Source organism: Aotus nancymaae, unplaced genomic scaffold, assembly GCF_030222135.1.
Source record: "Aotus nancymaae isolate 86718 unplaced genomic scaffold, 86718_ANA_hifiasm-v0.15.2.pri h1tg000011l, whole genome shotgun sequence".
Lineage (NCBI taxonomy): Eukaryota > Metazoa > Chordata > Mammalia > Primates > Aotidae > Aotus > Aotus nancymaae.
Window position 1 is genome coordinate 51305556 of NW_026988422.1, and position 23714 is coordinate 51329269.

At 49.8% G+C, this 23714-nt stretch overlaps 1 protein-coding gene across 5 annotated transcripts in view; it reads right to left on the minus strand.

Moving 5' to 3' along the window:
- Positions 1 to 13556: 13556 nt before the first annotated feature.
- The window catches only part of TMEM229B (transmembrane protein 229B), a 41178-nt gene continuing 31020 nt past the window's right edge, over positions 13557 to 23714 (minus strand). For 4 of the 5 annotated variants that reach the window (XM_012438015.2, XM_021675059.2, XM_021675058.2 and 1 more), the window contains exon 3: positions 13557 to 17191. In XM_012438015.2, coding sequence (XP_012293438.1) covers positions 16670 to 17173 — 504 coding nt within the window. In that variant the 5' untranslated portion in view covers positions 17174 to 17191 and the 3' untranslated portion in view covers positions 13557 to 16669. Of the gene's footprint in view, positions 17192 to 20662; positions 21474 to 23714 lie in introns of those variants that run through there. The other variant, XM_012438013.3, reaches the window with a different exon arrangement.

Genomic DNA, 23714 nt, shown 5'->3' on the forward strand with positions numbered 1-23714 from the left:
AAAAAGAATGAGATCATGTCCTCTGAGCAACATGAATGAAGCTGGAAGCCATTATCCTGAGTGAATTAATGAAGGAAGGTAAAATCAAATACAGCATCTTCTCATGTGTAAGTGGGAGCTAAACACTGAGTACAAATGGACCCAAAGATGAGAACAATAGACACTGGGGCCTACTTGAGGGTGGAGGGTAGGAGGAGGGTCAGGATTGAAAAACTACCTATAGGGTACTATGCTTATTAGCTGGGTGACAAAATAATCTGTACACCAAACCCTCAGACACTCAGTTTACCTACATAAGACAACTGCACATGTACCCTTGAACAGTTTGAAAGGTTAGAAAGAAAAGAAAAAAGAAACAAACAGCAGGGCATGATGGCTCATACCTGTAATCCCAGTAGCTTGGGAGGTTGAGGCAGGAGGATGGCTTGAGGCCAGAAGTTGGGAGTTAGAGACCACCTTGGGCAACCAATTAAGATCCTGTCTCTACAAAAACTGTTTTTAAAAAATTAGCCAGGTGAGGTGGCATGTGCCTGTGGTCCCAGCTACCTGGGAGGCTGAGGCAGGAGGATCGCTTGAGCCCAGGAGTTTGGAGGCTGCAGTGAGCTAGGATGGCACCACTGCACTCCTGCCTGGGCAACAGAGAGAGACTTTGTCTCTAAAAACAAAACAAAACAAACAAGTGCCTAAGGAAGGAAGCCACTGACTTTGGAAAGCAGCCGGTTGTCACAGCCCCCAGCTACAGGACTTTATTTCAAAAGTCCTACCAAGTGCTCACTAGGAGCTCTCAATGAGGATGACATTGGGTCTAGAAAAACAGGAAATCTCTTTGGAAAAGTCCAGCCAGTGGACTGGGCTCTAGCCACTGTGAAGTGACTCCCCTGGTGTAGGCTGAGTCGTCTACTATCAGTAACCAGATGCTCCGGGAGCAGTGGGCTGGCTGGCCTCTGAGGTGACAGAATACCTGAGGCCCCAGCTGGTGGGGGATGAGGGCAGGGCTGCTCTCTGGTGCCAGGTGTCTTTCTTGGCTGGTCAGAGTGCCGCTGTTGGCTAAGGATTCCTGTGGCCTGACATTCCCCTGCCTCAGCAGCCAGGAGCGGGAAATGAACGTAGAGCTGGCCAATCTGTTGTGACAGCAAGTGCTGCAGCCCTTGAAACCTGAGGAGATGGCTGAGGACAGCCTTTGCCTTGCTCACCTGTCCCGGGGTGAACTTTTAGCTTTGGATCTTTGCTATACTGAAAGGGGGACACGTTAAAGTGGATCCATTGTGACAGGGAAAGGGTGAGACTGCCCTGTGGAAGATGGATTTGTGGGGTGGAGCTGGAGTGGGGGCGAGGAGCCTCCTCCCCAGATTTGATGAACTGATGTGCGGTACACATTTGATGAATTGATGAGTCTTTTATGGACTCATCATAACCCCTGCTGGCCAGGCGAGGTGGCTCACGCCTGTAATTCCAGCACTTTGGGAAGCTGAGGTGGGCAGATGACCTGAGGTCAGGAGTTTGAGACCAGCCTGACCAACACAGAGAAACCCCGTCTCTACGAAAAATACAAAATTAGCTGGGCATGGTGGCAGGCGCCTGTAATCCCAACTACTCAGGATGCTGAGGCAGGAGAATAACTTGTATCCAGAAGGTGGAGGTTGCAGTGAGCCAAGATCACGCCATTGCACTCTAGCCTAGGCAATAAGTGCGAAACTCTGTCTCAAATAATAATAATAATCATCCCTGCCAACTGTCTGGTTCATTCATCAAATGTTTATTGAGCTCCTACTACATGGCAGACCCACAGCATGCCGGGTGCTCAGGATACCACCATGAAGGAGATGTGGTCCCCAGCATCCCAGACCATTTAGGTAACATTTTGTTGTTTCTAGGCATTTATCAGGATCTTGATTGACACTAGTCACAAGCCTGTGAATCCCATAGAGCATTACTGTTGTTCCCATTGGAAGGATGGGGGAGGGGAGATACAGAGAGAGAAGACCTTGCTTAAGGGAAGCAGGTAGAATAAAGTCTTGTTTAGTCTTTTCACTGACTCCCCTACCAAGGGGAGTCAGGAAACTGATACTTTATACACTATCCTTTTTCTTTACTTTTTATTTTGTTTTGTTTTGAGACAGGGTCTCGCTCCATCACCCAGGTTGGAATGCAGTGCCTGATCTTGGCTCATGACAGCCTCAACTTCCTGGGCTCAAGCCTCCCGCTTCAGCCTCCTATGTAGCTGAGACTGCCAAAGTGCACTACCATGCCTGGCTAACTTTTAAAATTTTTTTGTAGAAATGAGGTCTCACTATGTTGCCCAGGCTGGTCTTGAACTCCTGGCCTCAAGCAACCCTCCCACCTTGGCCTCCCAAAGTGCTGCAATTACAGGTATGAGCCACTGCACCTGGCCTATACTATTGGTTTTTTAGTAGAGAAGGGGTCTCTCCATGTTGGTCAGGCTGGTCTCGAACTCCCAACCTCAGGTGATCTGCCCACCTTGGCCTCCCAAAGTGCTGGGATAACAGGCGTGAGTCACTGCGCCCAGTTGTTATACTATTGGTTTTTAATGGTTCACCCTAACCATTAGAGTCTGATAGCAACATTTGATGAATTAGGGAAGGCTTCGTGGAACTCCTGAGCTTGTTTTCTCTAGTCACTATTTCATTTTTGGCACCTTCTTGTTGAATGAAACCGATGCCCTTCACAGGCAAGGGGATAGATTGGAGACCTATTTAAAGTTCTTGCTTTCACCATGCATGTCACACCCTAATACCCATCTTGAAAAGCCCTGCTTAGAAGGTCTTACTGGCTGGACGCAAACACAGCTTGATTTGAAGCTGAAAGGCCTCCCTGGTTACACTTAAGGTCCTTGAGGGTCAGAGACATAGCTTGTACTTCTGTGTCTTCTAGTACCAAAGTGCACACACTCTGTTCCTCACATGGGTCCTCAATAAACCCTAATTGATTAGTTGATTGGGAACAACAATTATATAGTTGAAGTGACTGGAAAGACAATCTTGCAGGGCTGCCAGCCAGCTGGGGGCTCAAGGGACAGGTGATTTCAAATCAATGTGCTTGCTCATCCCCAAGGCAAAGTTTAAAACTGACGACTGAAGCATTCTTTTAGAACAGTGCAAAATTGCAAACATGCAAATAGCCAGCAATAGGGGTATAGCCAAACTAACTGGGTTATATTAAGATTCTGGAAGACTCTACAGTTATTTTAAAAAGCAAGTATGTTGTCTATTTTAATACAAAGAAATGTGTATCAGGTACCAAAATGGGAGAAGCAGAATCTGAAAAGAATGTAGAAATAAACATACACTTAGAAAGACAAGAAGAAAAGGTTACCATGTAGTAGCTCCCCGCCTCCTCCCATTTTTTGTAAAGTTCATTCAGCAAAAGGGATGATTATAACAGGGTCATGTCTCTCATACTGTGTGGCATCATGGGAGGAGTCCCTGGGTCAGATCACCAGATGTCCCAGGGATCATGGTGCTGCTAATTATGGACCGCGTGGCCTTGAAAAACTTACTCCCCCTATCCTCAGTTTGTAATCTGTGAGGTGTGAATTATAACACTTGCCTTACCTGTCTTACCAGGTAAGGCTGTAAAGCAATTAAGAGTCTTTACTGGCCAGGCACAGTGGCTCACACCTGTAATCCCAGCACTTTGGGAGGCTGAGGAGGGCTGATCACGAGGTCAGGAGTTCGAGACCAGCTTGGCCAACACAGTGAGACCCCCCCATCTCTACTAAAAATACAAAAATTAACTGGGAATGCTGGTACATGCCTGTAATTCCAGCTATTCGGGAGGCTGAGGCAGGAGAATCACTTGAACCCAGGAGGTGCAAGTTGTGCTGAGCCGAGATGATGCCACTGCACTCTAGCCTGGGCAACAGAGCAAGACTTCGTCTCAAAAAAACAGTCTTTACCTCACATAGTAGGATATTCATAGATTTCTGTGAAGAAATAATGATGTGTTTGACTATGGGGTGCTGACTGACACCCAGTTTAGACAGTATATAAATGTTTAACCTTCCCAGAATCCAGAAAGTCTTGCAAAATTCCATGGGTTTGGAGTAAGGGATCACAGTCCTGTATAAAGCATATTAGACTTTTTTTATTTAACTCCACCTTCACAATAATCCTGTAGAGTAGGTTTTACCATCTCCATTTTACAGATGAGGAAACTTGTGTGTAGTGAGTTTAGGTAATTTGCCTTCCTATTAATCACAAATAGTCCAGGCTAGATAAGGACCATTCTAAAGCCCATGATTTTGGTCATTATGACCTCACCAGCCCGGTTCCAGAAATGCTTGCTGGAGTGGCATCTCCTTGCATTTTCCTCATGAAACTATGAAGAAGAATGTCTCTCCTAATAGCTGACATTGATATCGTGCTAAGCACTCAATAATCATTGCCTCTTTTGATCTCTACCACTCTGGGAGGTCTAGACTATTATTGGCCCCATTTTCAGATAAAGAAACTGAGTCTCAGAAAGGTTACATAACATGCCCACGTGAATTGAATAGACTGGGATTCAAATTGAAGTCTAATTCAATACCTCCAAAGCCTGGGGTATTGAATCTTTGTTGGGCAATCGGGAAGTTCCCAGGGGTACAAGGAACATAAGTGGCCATATTCCAGAATGGCTGAGAAAGAGGGTGGTTGCAGAGTTATGAACATGGAATAATCTAGCCCTTCCCATTTTCTGGTACTTCCCCTTCCTTCCCCCTCCCTTCCCTTCACTCTCCCTCCTTCCAGACAACAAAGTCAGCTGTCATCTCAAGGATATGAAACATAAGCCAGGATTGGGTGTCACATGCCCTCAGCAGAGTCATAGGAAGCAAAAAAAAACTAGAAAGAATGCACAGTCAGAAAAAGAAAAATTGTTTCTTAGGCTGCTCAGGGCACATGCAAAGGCAGAAACAATGAGATATTCCTGCAAAAGGTGCCATCTGGTCCTGCTGGTCAGCAAGTCTGAGATTCTGGGAGAACAGACTGAGTGAAAGTCAGCAAAATAACACTAAATAACACCTGATGTCATTTTGTTTTTATTTCTGAAGGGATCCAAGGAACAGGCTTGTCCTTGGAGGTTGAAGAGGGCCAGGTGAGGTTCTGCCTCTTGTTCTGAACCTTAGCTTTGATTGGGCAGGTCAGGTTGTTCCCAGAGCTGCCCAGTGGGCAAGCCAGGGAGGCTCTGGCACCAGCTGTCCTTGACTGCCTGCTCCTAGAGAACTCCTGGGGACTCTACTGCAGAAAAGGACAACAGCTAAGTCAGACATAGACTGTAACAGGTGAGGTCTCCTGGAGGTGGGGTAGGGGTTAGATGAGAGATACTAGCTCAGAGCATGAGCAGCATTTCATGAAGGTTAGGATGGAGGAGTGTGAGGGCTAAAGATATGATCACAGGTAATGGTCAGATGCTTATAAAGAAGTCAGACGTGTGGCAGGGATCTGGATTGTCACCATGGAGAAAGTTCTCACTGCTGTGTAGAGAATGGGGAAAGGGACTGGTTGCAACCAACTAAAGTAATTTTCTTGTTTTTTTTTTTAATTTTTAGTGAGACAGGGTCTTACTCTATCACCCACGCTGGAATGCAGTGATCATGGCTCACTGCAGCCTCAACTACTGGACTCAAGCGATCCTCCTGCCTCAGTCTCCCAAGTAGCTTGTCTCGTTGCTTATTATCTGTGCTTCCCTGCCTTGGTTTACAAGAGACTTCTGGGCTGGTGGGCCTAGCTTCTGTGGACTCCACTGTTCACTGCTGGGAGTTGCTGCACACACCTACAGACATAAGCCACCACACCTGGCTAATTTCTTTTAAAAACAGAGACAGGGTCTTGCTATGTTGCCCAAGCTAGTCTCAAACCCCTGAGCTCAAGCAATCCTCCCGCCTCAGGCTCCCAAATCTCTGGGATTGCAGGAGTGAGCCACCATGCCTGGTCAACAAAGAAATTTATTGGAAAGCTGTGAGGGGCACCTCATGGAGTCAAAGGAAAGGCTCAAGAACAAACTGAGAGAACAGCAGAAAGCCAAACACCTCCAAGGATCCAGGTGGCAGGAGTTATTGGACAGTCTATTTAGGTTTTGTGTTGAGATTCAAGGGAAAGAGGTTAAGTGTTCTGGTTTGGGTTAGAAGTTCATCCTTAAGGCCAGGCGCAGTAGCTCACACCTATAATCCCAGCACTTTGGGAGGCCGAGACGGTTGGATCACAAAGTCAAAAGATCGAGACCATCCTGGTCAACATGGTGAAACCCCATCTCTACTAAAAATACAAAAATTAGCTGGGCATGGTGGCGCAGCCTGTAGAACCAGCTACTCGGGAGGCTGAGGCAGGAGAATTGCTTGAACCCAGGAGGCAGAGGTTGCAGTGAGCCAAGATCGTGCCATTGCACTCCACTCTGGGTAACAAGAGCGAAACTCCGTCTCAAAAAAAAAAAAAAAAAGAAGTCCATCCTTAGCCTGGGGAGAAGAGGAGCCACCAATACCGTAGCCAATGGGAAAGGGGTCATTCTGCAAAGCAGGAAATAACTGTATTGCAATTAGTAAGGCTGTTGTAAGCTTCCACTAGCCAGCATTACTAGTTCATCCTGATTTGCCTGGTTTTGCCACTGAAAGTTTCATGTCCTGGGAAACCCCTCAGTCCCATGCAAACCAAGTCAGCTGGTCATCCTACGACCAACAGGGTGGTGATCTTGAGTTGGCTGTGAAAAAAAGAACCCCAGAGGCAATGCCCAGCTGGACGTGGTGGCTCACACCTGTAATCCCAGCACTTTTGGAGGCCAAGGGGGGAGTATCACTTGAGCTCAGGAGTTCGAGATCAGCCTGGGCAATATAGTGAGACCTCATCTCTATTTTTAATTTTAAAACTTTAAAAAATATATTAAAAACCAAAGGCAATGCCCACAACACTTAATAACATGGATGTCTAATATTCCATTTTAAGATATTCGTTGTGCTGAGCTGGGATCTAATGCCCCACCGGCTGCTGTAGACCATCAGCATAGTTACTTTTGCACTCAGCGTAGGGGGAGGCCAGAATGTGCTCCCAGTGTACTCAACTAAACTAACTACATCTGAGCTAAACACACCGAACTAAGTATCAGAGAGACTCAGTCTCTTGTTCAGAGTCTATGTGACAGTGGGTGGTAGAGACAGGGTTAGAACTAAAGTCTGGCCAAGTCACTACCTCTGCTACCTCTTCCCTGCCCTTGCCCTACTCTGGGAACGTCCAATACTGCCAACAACCTTGAGACTCCAAGGGTCTGCGGGGGCGCTGGGGACTTGAGCTCCCAGGTAGCATCAGGAGGGCCTCAGCAGGCCCAGCTCACAGAGGTTAGGGTACATGAGGTGGGGCAGGGTGTGTGTGTGTGTGTGTGTGTGTGTGAGAGAGAGAGAGAGAGAGAGAGAGACAGCAGCCCTGCACCACACGGCCTGGTGCAATCTATCCCAGGGTAGGAGTGCTTATGTAGCAGGTACAGAGAAAACTTTGCTAAAACAAAACAAATCCATATTTACAGTCCTGCTGATCCCAATCCATGACCTCTGAGATAACAGGATGGAGGTACCTGGGACCCAGGCTCTCCTTGCAGCCTCCCTGGCCTGTTCTGCACTCCTCAGGAGGAGTTCCCTGGAAGCAGCTGGGTGATGTCCCACAGGTCTCCCTTAAAAGCACTCATCCATCACCCTCTGTCCCCCTGTGCCCACCCTCCAGTGCCCTTACAGGCTCTGACCCCTGCCTGCTTCTCTCACCCGCATCCTGTACTCCTCCTCACCCTCTCCCTCACCATGCTCCAGTCACACCAGCCTTTTCTCTGTACCTCAAACTCTTCCAGCTCATTTCCGTCTTTGGCTTTTGCACCAGCTGTTTCGTCTGCACAAAGCACTCTCCCTGCACCTTCAGAGGGGGACTCTTATCACGATCTAGGCTTCCTGCAGACCTTTTGGGGCTACTCAGTCTAGAGGAGCTCCCTATTCATTTGCACACCACCCTGTTTTAATGTGTCATGATCTGTTATTTTCTTGTCTAGTTCCTTATTATCTGTGCTTCCCTGCCTTGGTTTACAAGAGATTTCTGGGCTGGTGGGCCTAGCTTCTGTGGACTCCATTGTTCACTGCTGGGAGCTGCTGCACACCCGCAAGTTCTCCTGCTTTCCGTGTGTTCTCAGCCTTCACACACGCTGTGCTTTCAACCTGGAGTGCCCGCTCTTCACCTCACCTCCTGCTTTACCCCATCCTGGCTAAAATCAGACACAGAAATATTTCCTGATCTCCCCTCCTCAATCTGGGTTAATCCCTCTTTCCCTAACAGTGAGCTGTCAGAGTTCTCAGCACCCTGTAATTCCATTGAAGGCATCCCACAGCAAGGGCACAGGAGTCTGTCTTGCTCCCACTTGTCCTGCAGGCCTGGCACAGGCAGGCCCTGGTGCTCAGCAGGTGAATGGATGCCCAAAGTCAGCTGCATTGACCACACTGGAAGAACGTAGCCACTCTGCTGGTGACCGGCACACAGGACTTCCAGGCGCCAGGACTGGGTTTGTAAACTGAGAGCAGGGCGAGCGGGAGCTCCACGGAAACAGAAACCAATGTTGCCGGCTTTAAGTGAGCTCATCAGTCTCCAGTTGGGCTAAGAGGAGAAAGAGTGTTCCAGCGGGAGGAAACACAGGGGCTGAAGGCCCAGAGGCCATAAGTGGGAGCCACAGGGAGAACTACAAGTCAGTCTCCCTGGTTGGCACAGGGCTGGGGCAGAGGCGAGAAGCGAGGCCAAACCACAAAGGGTTTGTAAGCCTCGCTAAGGTGTCGAGCTTGATCCTCAGGGTAATGGGAAATCATTAAAGCGTCTGAAGTAGGGAGTGAAACAGTCAGATCTGCATCTAAACAGAAACTTCACAGCAGCTACAGGTATATCTTGGGATGCAGAACTGCATCCTTAACCTAAATCCTTACGTTCCCTCCCAGATGACCACACACTGTACTTCCAGCTCTCCTCATGGAATTCCTAAGTGGGTACAAAATGCAAGGGCTTCAGCAGAAATCTGCTCCTTGACCCCTATACTGGGTTGAATGATGACCCACCCAAAAGATGTAGGCATGTCCAAGCCCCCTAAAGCTGTGAGTGTTACCTTATTTTGAAAAGGGGTCTTTGCAGATGTAATTAAGGATCCTAAGATGAGATCATCCTGGATTACCTGGGTGGGCCCTACATGCAATGGTAAGTGTCCTTTTAAGAGACAGAGGAGGAGGAGGCCATGTGACCATGGTGGCAGAAATGGGTATGATGCCTAGGAAGCCAAAGATTGCTGGCAGCCACCAGAGGCTGGAAGAGGCGAGGCAGGATCCTCCCCTAAAGCCTCAGAGGAGATGCAGCCTGCTGATGCCTTGATCTGACTTCTGCCTTCCAGAAGTATGAGAGAATACAGTTCCATTGTTTCCAGCTACTCATTTTGTGGTAATTTGTTTCAGCAGTCCTAGGACACTAATACAACCCCATACTCTCACTAAGAAGCTTCAGCCCCAGGACCCTTTGCCATTTGGTGGACCCTTCTAAACCAGATAACTTCCTTTCTGTTTAGAAGCTGTAATTGTGACAGAGGCAAAGAGCCAGACTATAGCATCTGTGGATCTCCTTCTCTGTACCGTTTGGTACTAAAAGGCCACCTTTGCCCAAACCAAGAAAGTATGTAACCAGAATGAAACAATGGACAGATCAGTGGAGCTGGGTCTTTGGCCAAGGCCAGAAGACTCTAAGAGGGAAATGCTGGCAGGACTCTGCAGGGATTAATGGTTGGAAAGAGGGAGGAGGACAGTGAGTGCTCTATGGTGGTGGGCACAGAAATGACAGGGATGGTTGTCGTCTAAATAGATTCCAGATTCCTAGCTTCAAGTTCAAAAGCGCCTGGTGGTTTTCAGAACTGGTGTTCAGGAACACTCAGCCTGGCCTTTAGGGTGGGTTCACTAAGACGCCACTCATCAAGAGTTTCTTAAAGCACCCACTACATGCTTGCTTTGTTCAGCACTGTATCCAGCTAGGCACCTTGCAGGGTACAGTAAATGTCTGCATTTCTGGACCATTAGATTCCAGCCCAGGCCGGGTGCAGTGGCTCACACCTGTAATCCCAGCACTTCGGGAGGCCAAGATGGGTGGATCACCTGAGGTCAGGAAGTCGAGACCAGCCTGGCCAACATGGCAAAACCCCATCTCTACTAAAAATACAAAAAAAAAAAAAAAATAGCTGGGCATGGTGGCACAGCCTGTCATCCCAGCTATTTAGGAGGCTGAGGCAGGAGAATCGCCTGAACCCAGGAGGCAGAGGTTGCAGTGAGCTGAGATTGCACCACTGCACTCCAGCCTGGACAACAGAGCAGGACCCCATCTCAAGAAAAAAAAAAAAAAGATTCCAGCCTACCTCTGAAAGTGTCAGTAATCGACCTTTGGGTGTGTGATAAGTGTCTCTTCCTGGAAGAATCCTTATCCAACCCTGTAGGCAGCCAGGGTCCTCTGTTGGAGCTTCTTTTTTGGAAGATTGGTCAACGTTGTAATGTTATAGGCTTCCCTTCAACATCTTCAGCCTTGCAGGAACTAGCCTGGTCCTTGGTTCACTGTGGGTATCTAATAAGGAGTTGATGAGTTCAACAGGTCAGTTCTCAGGCCCATCTGCGTTTTCAGAAGGCACCTGCAGAAGGTTCTTATCTTGTTGGGAGAAACTTTTCAGCAGGTAGTTTCAAGCACTCTGAGGGCACTGACAACCAGGGGCCCAGGTTTCATCCCAAGACAAGGAAATAGGACAAAGAGAAAGGCCCAGGACAAAAAGAAGGCTGTGGGTGGGAGGGAGGGAGAGAGGGGAGAGGGTGTCAAGGCTAAACTCAGCATTGCTAGAGGTCACAATTTTACAACTCTCTTCCACTAGGCTTGTGCCAATTGTCTTAAGTCCTGGCTAAGAGGGCATCCTACACCTTCTTCCTTGTAACTCCTTCTCTCTCCCTTCCCTCCCATTCCCAAACATTTTAATTTAACTGCAAACAGCACCCATATGAGCTGGACTCAAAGGCATCCAGAAAAACTCATCAAGTACAAAGGGGCATTGGACTCATCACAAATCCTGCCCCCGTGGAAGGTCTCTGTTTATATTGAACAGAAGAGTGTTTTACTGAGAAATGTGGTAAATCTGGGTGGCAGACTCTTTGCCAACAGACCTCTCCTGTAAAATAGAGAAATACTGGTGGGCATCTGAAATGGAAAGAAATGAGAGCATGCGTGTAGGGCACAAGCTCAGTGCTCGGCCGTGGTCACAGTACTAGTGGTCTGGGGCTAGCCTTGGAACTGCAACTGCTATTTCAATTTTTTTTCTTTCTTTCTTTTTTTTTTTTAGATGGAGTCTTGCTCTGTTGCCCAGGCTGGAGTACAATGGTGTGATCTCGGCTCACTGCAACTTCCGCCTTCTGGGTTCAAGCTATTTTCCTGCCTCAGCCTCCCGATTAGCTAGGATTACAGGCACGTGCTACCACACCCAGCTAATTTTTGGATTTTTAGTAGAGATGGGGTTTCACTAAGTTGGCCAGGCTGGTCTCAAGCTCCTAACCTCAGGTGATCCACCCGCCTCGGCCTCCCAAAGTGCTGAGATATAGGCGTGAGCCACCATGCCTGGCCAGTGTTTTAATTTTTAAAACCTGTCTCCTCTAATCTGCGGTGTGAGGAATCAGTCACTCCCTTTCCCTCTGTTTCCCTCCCTTAGTTGTACCAGGGCAGTGTAAACATTGCACCCTTCTCAGATAAGCACCCAGGAAGACCAGGGAAGGCTACGGTCATGTACTCACTGTCAGTAAACATTAGGCTTTCACAACCTCCGGGCAGACTTCAGAAGATGTGGCCGAAGTGCTTAGTGTTAGCTCTCCTGGGGCATTTCTCTCAACAGTGTTATTAGTGCCCTATGGATTGGGTGAGGGAGGGGCGGAGGAGGTGAGGAAGCGAAGTGTCAGGAAAGGCAGGCACCCACTGAGTAGAGTGGGGAAGTAGCTGGCACTTTGGGAGGCTGAGGCAGGTGGATCACCTGAGGTCAGGGGTTCGAGACCAGCCTGACCAACATAGAGAAACCTCGTCTCTACTAAAAATACAAAAATTAGCCAAGAGTGGTGTCACGCACCTGTCATCCCAGCTACTTGGGAGGCTGAGGCAGGAGAATCACTTGAACCCGGGAGATGGAGGTTGCAGTGAGCTGAGACCGCACCACTGGACTCCAGCCTGGGTGACAGAGCGAGATTCCGTCTAAAAAAAGCCGGGGGGTGGGGGGAGTCTCAGCCTCTCTCAGTCTTCTCACAAACAAGGGACTTGCCTCTTGCTTCTTCTCTGAAGCTCCATAAAGGAGACCCTGTTTCACTTTGCTTGCCTCTTTCTTTCTATAAAATCTTGTTCTAATGGAACTACCTTATATGTTTGTTTATGCTAACATGTAAATGACTGCTGGAGATTTATGCTAGCTCATTTTCAAAAGGGAAAAAGCTTTCAGTCAAAGACATGAAAACCTTCAAGTGAGTGAGGGAGGCAGAGGGCCTTCCCAATGATTTAGAAAGCTCACTGCCTACTCCATCCAGAAAAGCAGTGGGTGTTCTATAATCCAGCTGTGACAGGGGGCCCAGGACATTTGTGTTTGCTGAAATGACTGAGCGACTTCAAGACACGGTCTCACTCTGTCGCCCAGAGTACAGTGGTGCAATCATAGCTCACTGCAACCTCCAACTCCTGGGCTCATGTGATCCTCCCGATTCAGGCTCCCCAGTATCTGGAATTATAGGCGTGTGCCACCATGCCTGGCTAATTGTTTTTTTCTTCTGGAGAGATGGTTCCTCTCTGTATGTTGCCCAGGCTGGTCTCAAACTCCTGGGCTCAAGTAATCCTCCTACCTCAGCCTCTCAAAGTGCTGGGATTACAGGTGTGAGCCACCACGCCCGGCCTGACCGAGCAACTTATGAATCCTCCATCCTCTTCCTGGAAGTAGGAAAGTGGGCAGTGGCTTGGTGGTGGTGGGAGGCAGGGAAGCTCAATGGAGCAGAGGTACATAAAGGGGGAGAGATTACTCCCTCCAAATGCACTTCTCAGAAAAAGCAGGGCTGCCAGAGAGGAGTGCAGAGCTGTTTCTTCAAAATATGACTTTCAATGTAATACAAAGTAAAGGGCTCTGGCCTTCTATGTCTTTGGGGGTCCCTCCTGCCCCATGAGATGTCCCAGGTCATGGCTGATGTTTCCAGGAGGAGCTCGTCCCATGGGCAGGTGCAGCCAACCTGTATACTGCCTGGGATTGCCCTCTGCCTGGGGGCATGGGACCAAAGTAAGGCCTGGATCTCATTATGCCACCTGAGAATTGGGGTCAGTGGGTGATTTCAGGTTACCAGACAGAGCAGAGACAGTAAGAAGGATTTGCAGGGAGTGTCACCTGCCCCCTCCACAGGGTGGACCCACCCAACAGCCCTCTTGGTTCAGGAGGGCATGATGCCAGGGTGCAAAAGGCCTAGCCCCCAGCAGCCCTTGAAAAGTGGTTCCAAAAGATGAAAAACAGATGGGCCAGAGCCAGTCTTGGAACACAAACACCAGTATATTTTATGTGCACAAATGTGAAAAGGAAGAGACAGAGGGACCAATGGAGACACAGAGCAGGCAATGGGCGCACAAACCGTCATGTGTCCTTCTCAAGAGCTGCCCAGCTGGGAGATGGTCCCACCCACTTCAAAGGCCCTTTAGCAGAGCTGGGGCCTGCAGCTCCTCCAGGTCTGGGTGGCCCCAGGGTGGAAGGCATGCTCCCTGCCATGGCTCCTCTAAGGGCTGGGCCTCTCACCTGTCTGTATCCCAGGGTAATGCCTACACAGTCCAGGGCTTCATAAATGCAGGTTCTCATGAACTGACCCACTCAGCAGCTGCCTCCCCAGGAGACCCATGCAGAGTGAGGGACCAGAACAAAAGGGCCTCATGGGCACTCCCTAGGTATTATTGCTGTGAATAAGCATAGGCCATTGTGACTCACTGGCATTGAAGAGGGGACAGGGCACATGGGACAGGATGCCTCGCATACATCAGAAGCAGTTCAACCATGCAGGGCAGCACATTGCAATCTGTAACTCAGAGATGCTGCCATGTCCAGTGGAGAGAGGCCCAGGACACTGGAGGTTCACGAACAGCAGGCAAACACTCCCCACCAGCACCCTAATGCTTGGCAGGGCTGGGATTATTCCAAACTTTGAGTCCCTGGGCACTAAGGGATTGGGGCCCTGATACCCAAAAAAGCAAGAGTTGAATTCTGGGCTATCCCTGGTGAGATCTGAACCCATAGATCCTGTGGTCAGGTCATGGGTTGTTGCCTTCCTTTGCTGGAGGTTTGATGCCCTATGAAGGGCAGTTGGAGCAATAGGACACCTAGATGGAGCAGAAACATAATGCTGGATGTTGCCAGGCACGCAGGTGTACCCCAGGACCTCCTGCACTTGGGAGCTTATAGGACCCAGAGAGTAAATGGTGCCAGGGAATGCCCACAAGGCAACATCTGGAGCAGCAAGACCTGGTAGACCATTCAAGGGCTTGCTCTGGCTGAGAATAGCTGGTCACTGGACTCAGTTGTGGAATGGGGGTGTAAAGGCGGGTAGTGGGGTCTAGGAGCCCACATGGAAGGCCTGAAAGGGTGCTGGGAGACAGACAACATGGAGTTGGGGAGAGAACCGAGGAGACAATTGCCCAGAGAGAACAAGGAAGCCAGACAATATTCTCCTGGAATTTTCTCCACCTACAGACGGAAAACAATCTACTTTCACCAGAAGTCTGATTCTCTGTAACCCCCAAAGCCCTGGAATTGGGGCCAAAATACAATCAAAAGGAGGGCTGGCCCCTGAAGAAAGTAGTTAATCCCTGGATTTGAGGAGGCTGCCCGGGAAATAGGCTAGGAAACACCCTTCATTCTGCTCTGGACAGGACTAACTGCAGAAAATCCTGCCAAAGGCAGAGTCTGCACGCTTTTCTCCAGACCTAGGACACAACTGTGGCCCACCCCACCACACCCTGCAACCTGGGTCGTGCTATCTGCACAGTCTGGGCAGGACAGCCAGCAGGGAAGAGGACATTCTCTCCACAAGTGTTATCATCACTTTGTAATGATCCATAAAAAGGGAAAGGCTAATTTCTACCTAAGAGTCCTAGTGTGGTGAAGAAGAGACCATGTACCATGAGATGGGCCCCTTTCTAAAGGACCCTTCCCCTTGGAGAGTGAAGGTCAGAGCCAAGTAGGCTGGAGTATGTCACCTGTCCACTGCCAGCAATGGACCTGTCATTGGGCAAAGTGGGGCAGGGGAACCAAGGTGCCAATGCCCATGAGTGTGGCAGGGTTAATACTGTTGAAGGAGTAAGCTCAGAGGGGCAGCCTTGCTGGGAGGAGTCTGGGGAGAGGGGCAGCCCTGAGGTTTTGCTACAGGGCTGGGGCTATGGCAGAGCTAGAACTGATACCCTGCCACAAAGGAGGCTCCAAGAGCCTTCTACAGCCACAAGGTTCTCCTCTCTTTCTTATTCTCATTCTCCATCAGTCTCCAATGCTGGATACCTGGCTCCTCCATCCCATAGAAAGCTAGACTGCTCAGTTCTGGCTTCGACATAAACCAGCCAGGGAATAGATGACCTAGAACTCTGCCTTTTCCCCACCAAACTGACTTGCCTCTAGGTCCCCATTGTGGATCCACAGGGCCTATCCCAGCCTGCCTGTGCATTGGAGGGCATCATTTGTTCTCAGCTGGGCCACTATGAGAAGGGACCACTGACACAGCCCACCAGACCAGGGGCAGGGAGGCGCAACTCAGGAACTCCCCAGGCTTCAGGCCAGCAGGAACAGTGGAGGTAAAGCTGCAAGGGGGTGGGAGTTGGGGGTGTCTCAGGGCTCCATCTCCAGCTCCTGTGCTGCCTAGGGAGGGAGGTGGGGCAGGTGTGGTGACTGACATGGATAAAGAGCCGCTAGTGGTAAAGGCCTTGAAAACAAGCGACTAAAGGGGGAAACGCCACCGAACACACGGGGATTGAAACCTCCAAAAGCCCAAGGTTGGTGGGAATCCAGCACCACGGGGGCCCCAGAAGGCCAAGGGAGCAGCGCAAGGCCCTGGGGGAGGGGAGAGGAGCCAAGGAAGGGTCTCCCAGCCCTTGCAGACCAGCGTTGCGGCCACGTAGCCTCCTGGCTGCCCAGTCTCTCCTCGGCTGCAGCTCAGCAGGCCCCTGGGGAGGTATTGGTTGCAAGCAAGCACCTGAATATTGCCTAATGGAACCAGCCAAAGCCCAACTAAATCCAGATGGGAGGGAAGAAAGTCAGGCCTTGTCTCCCACCTGCAGCCCCATTCTCATCGTCCCTTAGCCAGGACAGGGCCTGCTGCTTCCAAAGTCAACTACATAGTCCATCGCTGCTCAGGCACAGGCCTCCCGGCGCCAGCCTCTGAGCTGGGCCAGGATCCGTGGACCCTTCCAAATGTCCCGCTGCGACCTCCACACCCCATCCCCCAACACCTGACCACCTCCCTCCGCGGAGGTTAGGGGGCTGTGCGTGCCCTACACCGGTGAGGCCTGGCCAAGGCAGGGCTTGCGCAGCATGGATGGGGCAACCTCACCAGCTTGGTCTCTTGGTCCACGAGTTCCATGAGAGATCCCCAGGCCCCCCACCCGCTCCCTACTCAGTCAGTCTTGACGTGGCCGTTGGCCAGAGCTAGGGCGCCACTGGGCTCCCCGGGCTCGGCGTCCTTGTCAAAGCGGAGGCGGAGGGTGTTGCGGATGATGAACTGCTCCATGATGAGGGCCCCGCAGAACCAGGGCACGGCGTACTCCAGGGTGATGAGGCCCATGAAGTCAAAGTCGAACTGGGAGTAGTCCCAGGGGCAGGCGTTGAACTGGCGCAGGATGAAGCCGGTGGTGAACTCCCACAGGTAGGTCCAGAGCGTGTAGATGAGGCAGCGCAGGAGCAGCGGGCAGCGACCGCGCAGCCGCAGGTACATGCGCTCCACGATGAGTATGGAGGTGCCGTAGATGAAGAGGGCCCACACGCTCGTGACCCCTGGGAACTTCCAGTTCAAGTTCACCACGAACTCCCAGGCCGCCGTGAACATCACCTCGCAGAAGTAGCCGTGGATGGCGTACAGGTACCAGCGGGACAGCGCCGTCAGGGGTTCGGCAGACGCCATGGCGCCGACTGGGGCTGGCTGCAGGTGGGCACAAGAGAGACGGGTGAGGGCCGGACGCGGTGGCTCACGCCTGTAATCCCATCACTTTGGGAGGCTGAGGCGGGCAGATTACTTGAGGTCAGGAGTTTGAGACCCCCCTGGTCAACATGGTGAAACCCCGTCTCTACTAAAAATACAAAAATTAGCCAGGTGTGGTGATGCACGCTTGTAATCCCTTACTTGGGAGGCTGAGGCAGGAGAATCACTTGAACCCACGAGGCAGAAGTTGCAGTGAGCCGAGGTGGCGCCATTGCACTCCAGCCTGGGCAAGAGAGCAAGACTCCCTCTCAAAAAAAATAAAAATAAAAGACCAGAACAACCTACCCACCCCGCTGACTGCCTCTCCAACTCCACCCAAATGCTACTTAGAGGGAGGTGTCTATACTCCCTGCAGCTTTTTTGGATTATCTGTGGTCAGTTGAAGAGTCTGCTGTCCTGGTCCACCAATCCTCCCCATTTTGAGGCTACTTGCTGATTTCTCAGCAGGCCTATCCACTGGGGACCCCATTTCTTCCCCCACTTCTCAAACAGTTCCACGTCACTCGTATTTCTGAGATGTAAGTGACTCATCACATTTGTCCTTGTGTGTGTGCATGGCATTTTTTAAACCATTTTTAAGTGTACAACTCAGTGGCGGTAAGTACATTCACATTGTTGTGCAACTATCACCAGCAACCATCTCCAGAATTTTTTCATTGTCCCAAACTGAAACTTGGTATCCATTAAATACAAAATCCCATTCCCCAAACCCCCAGCCCCTGGCAACCACCATTTTACTTTCTGTCTCTGTGAATTTGACTACTCTGGATGCCTCATATAAGTGGAATCATACAAACACCGTCCTTTTGTGACTGGCTTAGCATAACCAGCTTAGCTTTCACTTAGCGTAACGTTGTTAAGTTTCATCCATGTGGCAGCACATGTCAGCATTTCCTTCCTTTTAAAGGCTGAATCATACTCCATTGTATATATCACCATATTTTGTTTATCCTTTCATCCATTGATGGACACCTGGGTTGCTTCTACCTTTTCGCTACTGTGAATAAGGCCGCTGTGAACACGGGTGTACAAAGGTCTGTTTGAATCCCTGCTTTCAACTCTTTCAAGTACATACCCAGAAGTGGAAATGCTGGATCCTATGGTAATTCTATAGTTAGCTTTCTGAGGAACCGCTGCGCTGTTTTCCACAGTGGTCACAACCATTTTACATTCTCCATCAGCAATGCACGAGGCTTCCAATTTCTCCACATCCGCCCCAAACACTAGTTATTTTCTGTTTTGTTTTTATAATGGCCATCCTAATGGGTGTGAGGTGGTTCTCTCATTGTGGTCACATTTGTCTTTGCTCCATTAAATGGGGTTTTAGTGTTTGGTTTCAGTGTTGAGGGGAAACCAATGGATTGACACAGGAAAGAGTCCTCCTCTGCCCTTCTGACTCCCTTCCCTTCCCCTCTTTGAAACCCCACCAGTCTTCAAGGCCCGGCTCCCATGCTGCTTCTCTCTACTTTCTCCTCGCCCTCCACCAGCAACTGTCTGCACCACTCATCTGGCCCATTATCAGGTGCCACCCCAATGGCTTTTTTAAGAATGTGCCCTCATGATCCAACTAGCCTGTGAACTCCTTGAGGACAGTGACTGTTGCACAGGCTGGTGCTTTGTGGCCTTAATATAGGCCTCTCCTGGGCAGGCCCTCTCTAAATGACATGTCCTGTCATGTAAAGGGTGGCATGTGAGTGCATCAAGAATGGGAAGGTAGGGCTTGAGAACATGAATCCCAGCTCTGCCAGCTGCCAGAGACTTCACATCTCTGTCCATCCCCTCTCCAAGGTGGGAGAAGAGACTGAGGTTAAGGACATGAATCTGCAATATGGACACCTGTCTGGGAATCCCAGCCTCACATTTCAGCTGAAGCAGTCCTGGTCACATTAATACCTACCCATCCTTGTGCATTGCTGTGTGGTCTTCCAAGCACTTCATTCATAGTTTGTCATGTTCTTACATAATTAAGATTCACATGAATGTCAGATAACTTTATTCCCATTTTTTTGGAGTGAGACAGTTGGAGCTCAGAGAGCAGACATCATTTGCCCCATATCCCAGGACCAGTAAATGACTTAGACTAGAACCAATATCTCTTGCTTTCTACTTCAAAACTTACCCCACTGCACATGACTGCCCATCTATTAGACATATGTACTGAATGCCACTCCCCTGCTCAAAAATGCTCTATAGCTCCCTATTTCCTAATGGAACACAACAGCATCCTTGGCCTGCCATTCAAGATTCTTCATGACCTCACCCCGATTGACTCTTCAGCCTTTTCCTCACAATCCAGCTCTTCCTGTCTTTCATCTCCATGCCTTTGCAGGTCCTGTTCATTCTATGGGGTGTGCCTTTCTCCTCTCAATTCCGTGAGTATAAACCTGCTTACAGATTACCTTCAGAACAAAATCTCTTTCATCTTCCCAGGTCCCAAGTCCTCTCTTCCTCCTCTGAATTTCTACAGCAGTTACTCTGTCTCACTCCCTTTGGTACAGGTTATCTTCTATTATATTATGTTGAGAATTCCAGTCCCCAGCCAGACCTCTTTCCTGTGTGCTGCACGTACAGCTCCTGCTCTTCCCTAGGCAGCTCCCACTAATGTCCCACAAACTCATGGGCAGGTGTCGTGGCTCATGCCTTAATCCTAGAACTTTGGGAGACCGAGGCAAGAGGATCGCTCAAGTCCAGAACTCTTGAGTTTGAGACCAGCCTAGGCAGTGCAGTGAGACCCTGTCTCTAAAAAATAAATAAAATCAAACCCATTATCTTTTCCCCAAAACCTGTTTCCCTCCTAAGACCCCCACCCCAATTAATAGTACCACCATGCACCCAGTTAGAACCAGAGGCCTCAAAGTCACTCTGGCTTCCTCTGCGACATCCCCACCCTAACATGAGTTCCTGACAGTGAAGGTCTTGCCTGCCTGGTTCAGCACAGTATTCTCAGTGCCTGGCACAAAGCCCGGCACACAGAAAGCATTCAAGACCAGAATAAAGGCATTTCTTAGTTAGCAGTTGCCACATAACAAATCATCCCCAAAACCCTGGCCTAAAACAAATACCATCTACTATTACAGCTCACGTGTCTGTGGTTGGCAGACGGCTGGGGCAATGTAGCTCCACTCCACCTGTCTCTCATCCTCCTCTGGGGCCCAAAGGACTTGCCTGGGCATATTCTTCTCATGGCAAGGGCAGAGGCACAAAGGTGAGCAAGCCCAGCTGCATGAGTGTGACTCAAGACCCTGGTTAAGGCATGCCCACCAACATCCCACTGGCTAAGGGAAAGCCACCAAGTCAGCCACTAACACCCACCCTTTCTACCTCTTAAATATCTTTGGGATCTATCCTCTCCTCTTCATTCCTCTTCTCATTGCTACCACTGCTCTGGTTCAGGCACTCATCATGTCTCACCTGGATGACTCCAAAGGTCTCCCAGCTTTGCCTTCTTCCTTCTAATTCAGTCAACACAGGACGAAAGAGTGTGTAGAAAAAAACGCAACCTTTCTAAAGTACAAATCCAACCTTTCTTGCCACTTAAAGCCTATGAGTGGATCTTCAACATCTACAGGGTAAATAAAGCTCAAACCCCTGGGGACAGCTGGCAAAGCCCTTGACAGCTTGTCCCTGCCTCTGATCCTGTCCTCCAGATTTCCACCTTGCTATTTTTGCTACCTGGGCCCCTCTCAGGACTGGTGAACCCATAATCCTCCTTTAAGACCCAGCTCCTCCTCTGTGAGGACTTTCCTAAGCACCCTGACTCCAGAGCTGTCTGTTGACTTCTGCACCCTCCCTTCTCTGTGGTGACAGTGAGCATTCTGCTTTGCTGGATTCATCTGAAGGCCAGCACCAGCAGCCTCCTGAGGAATGCTTGTTTAATAAGTGGTAAGAGAAAAAAGCAGGATTCAAAACTGAATATTCAACCTAACTTTGATTCTGCAAAGCCATGCATAGTGCACATATACAAAAAAATCAAACAATCATCTCTGGATGGTGATATCGTGATTTTTTGAATATTTTTCATCATACTCTTTTTTCCTAACAAGCATGTATAACTTTTATAAAACTAAAATTTCATCTTAAAATTGCTTGTGAAATGAATATGTATTCACCATGTTCATACCTCATATATAGAAGGTGTTCAATGAATTTGCTAAGCAAATGAACCCAAAGAAACCCGAACTCACGCAAATTAATGCGGGTTCTTCCCTCCTGGGTATTCCAACAAGAAGCATGCCTCACAGGTCTGAATATGGCCAGCTGGTTTAGCTCAGGGGCCCCAGATGATTCTAACTGCCTAGGTTGGAATCCTGGCTGATGCTTTCCATCTGTGGGACCTAATGGAGGCTACTCGATCACCCTATGCCTAAGGGTCCTTGTAGGTAAATTGAGGATAATGAAAGTAACGACCACAGAATGCTGTTGTGAGGATGAATGAGCCAGTACATATACACCACTTAGAACACAGCCAAGGCTCCAGAAAGGGCAGCTGTCATTTCCAGCACAGAGCCAGGCTTCTAGACAGCCCTTCCTGCTTTTATGCCACTTCCTACCTGATGCAGGGTGGCTGTGCCTCTGCTCTTGGCAGTCTCTAGGAAAGCCCTTCCTGTCCAGCAGGTTAGGTCTTCATCCCCACCCTGAACACCAAGCTAGGGAGCCAAGAAATCCAGTGGCAACAATACTCCCACATACGGCCCTCAGGAGAACAAAACTCCCACAGACAGCCGGAGAGAGTGAACCTGAGCCTCCAGCTTCCCTGTGGCTACTGAGGGATGAATGGAAGAGGAAGGGTCTCAGAGCCAGCCCGAGGGGGAGGCTTGAAAAGAGGGTAGACTGAAAGAGACACAGCCTGTCACCCCCTCATTTTATCCTATGCCTCCCCCAGGCAGGAGAGAACAGACCCAGGCTCCAGGGGAACACACTGAGGCAGGCTGAGGGCTTGAGACAGATGGCACAGTGCAAGGATGCAGAGACGGCCGAACCTCCTGCCCTGACTCAGGCCCCGTGACCTGCACATACACCCCTGGCTCTCCCAGCCCCCAGGGCCCAGGCTGAAGGAAGGGGAACCTCACTTCCAGGGGCTCTCCTGCAGCAGCCTGACATGACTGTATGGATCTCATCACTCAGGCCAGCCGCTTAGCCTTGAGGCTGACTTTAAACCTTGCTCTTCTTGCCTCTGATCTCTCTGGGACGGCCCAGAATGGTTTCCCGCTGGTAACAGATGGGAAGGTCCAGTCTCTTCCCCAACCCCAGCAGGTAACTTGGGAGAATTAGACCCCAAAACCCTCGGAGCAGAAGCAAGATGAAAGAGGTAGCTGTCAAAGGGAGAGAGAAACCTAGGGTGAGAGACAGCAAGTTGCTGAACAGAAGAGTGGATGGAATTCATGCCTGTAGTCCCAGCATCTTCGGAGACCGAGGTGGGAGAATAGCTTGAGGCCAGGAGTTTGAGACCAGCCTGGGTGACATAGTGAGACCCCCATCTCTAGAAAAAAAAAAAGCAACCTGGTTTGATGTATGTGCCTGTAGTCCCAGATTTGAAGGCAGGAGGATTCATTGAACTCAAGAGTTCAATGCTACAGTGGGCTATGATTGTGCCACTGCACTCCAGCATGGACAATGAGCAAGACCCTGTCTCTTAAAAAAAAGAAAGAAAGAAAGAAATTCAGGGTGGATTGAAGAGGAGGAGAGTGTGAGCAAGACTGAATGCTGGAGGACACAGTTTGGAGAGCAATGGACAGCTTCACAAGCAGGGTTTGGGTAAACAACACTCAAATCCAAGAGTCTGCATACCTGATGAAAGGGCCTGGGCAAACACAGTCCCAGTGAAGGGCCAGGACTCAAGGTGATTTGTGAGATCCGGGAACTACCCCTCCGAGGGAACAGGTGATGGGGAGGGGGAGCTGGCTTTCAGAGCCCTGCTTGCTAAGAGCATCTCACCGGCTGCTCTCCGAGCCTGCTGAGCTGTTCCATAGGGTGGCAGGGGACACCACCAGCAGCTGAGAGGGGGTAAAGAGACTGCTATAAAAGTCTAAGGATGTTTTGGTACCAGTACCATGCTGTTTTGATTATTGTAGCCTTGTAGTATAGTTTGAAGTCAGGTAGCATGATGCGGCGGCGGGGGATGGAGACAGCAAACCACCATGGCATGTATGTACCTATGCAACAATCCTGCAGGATGCAGGATGTGCACATATACCCCAGAGCCCAAAGTACATTAAAAAAAAAAAAAGTCTAAGACAGGCTGAAGGCAAAACCAGATGGAATGACTGCCCTTGGTTTTGTCACAAACCCCCATCTTGTTTCTGGGGGCTAAGGTGCCACAACACAATGACTCTGGGAATTTCTGTCCAGAGAAGCATCTTGCCAGGAAATCAGGATTCCCCTCCCATGCAACCCGCCTGGGCAGGCCTTCCGCTTTCACCCCACTCACTTCCCAAGCCTCGCTCCCCATCACCAGGGACCCCTG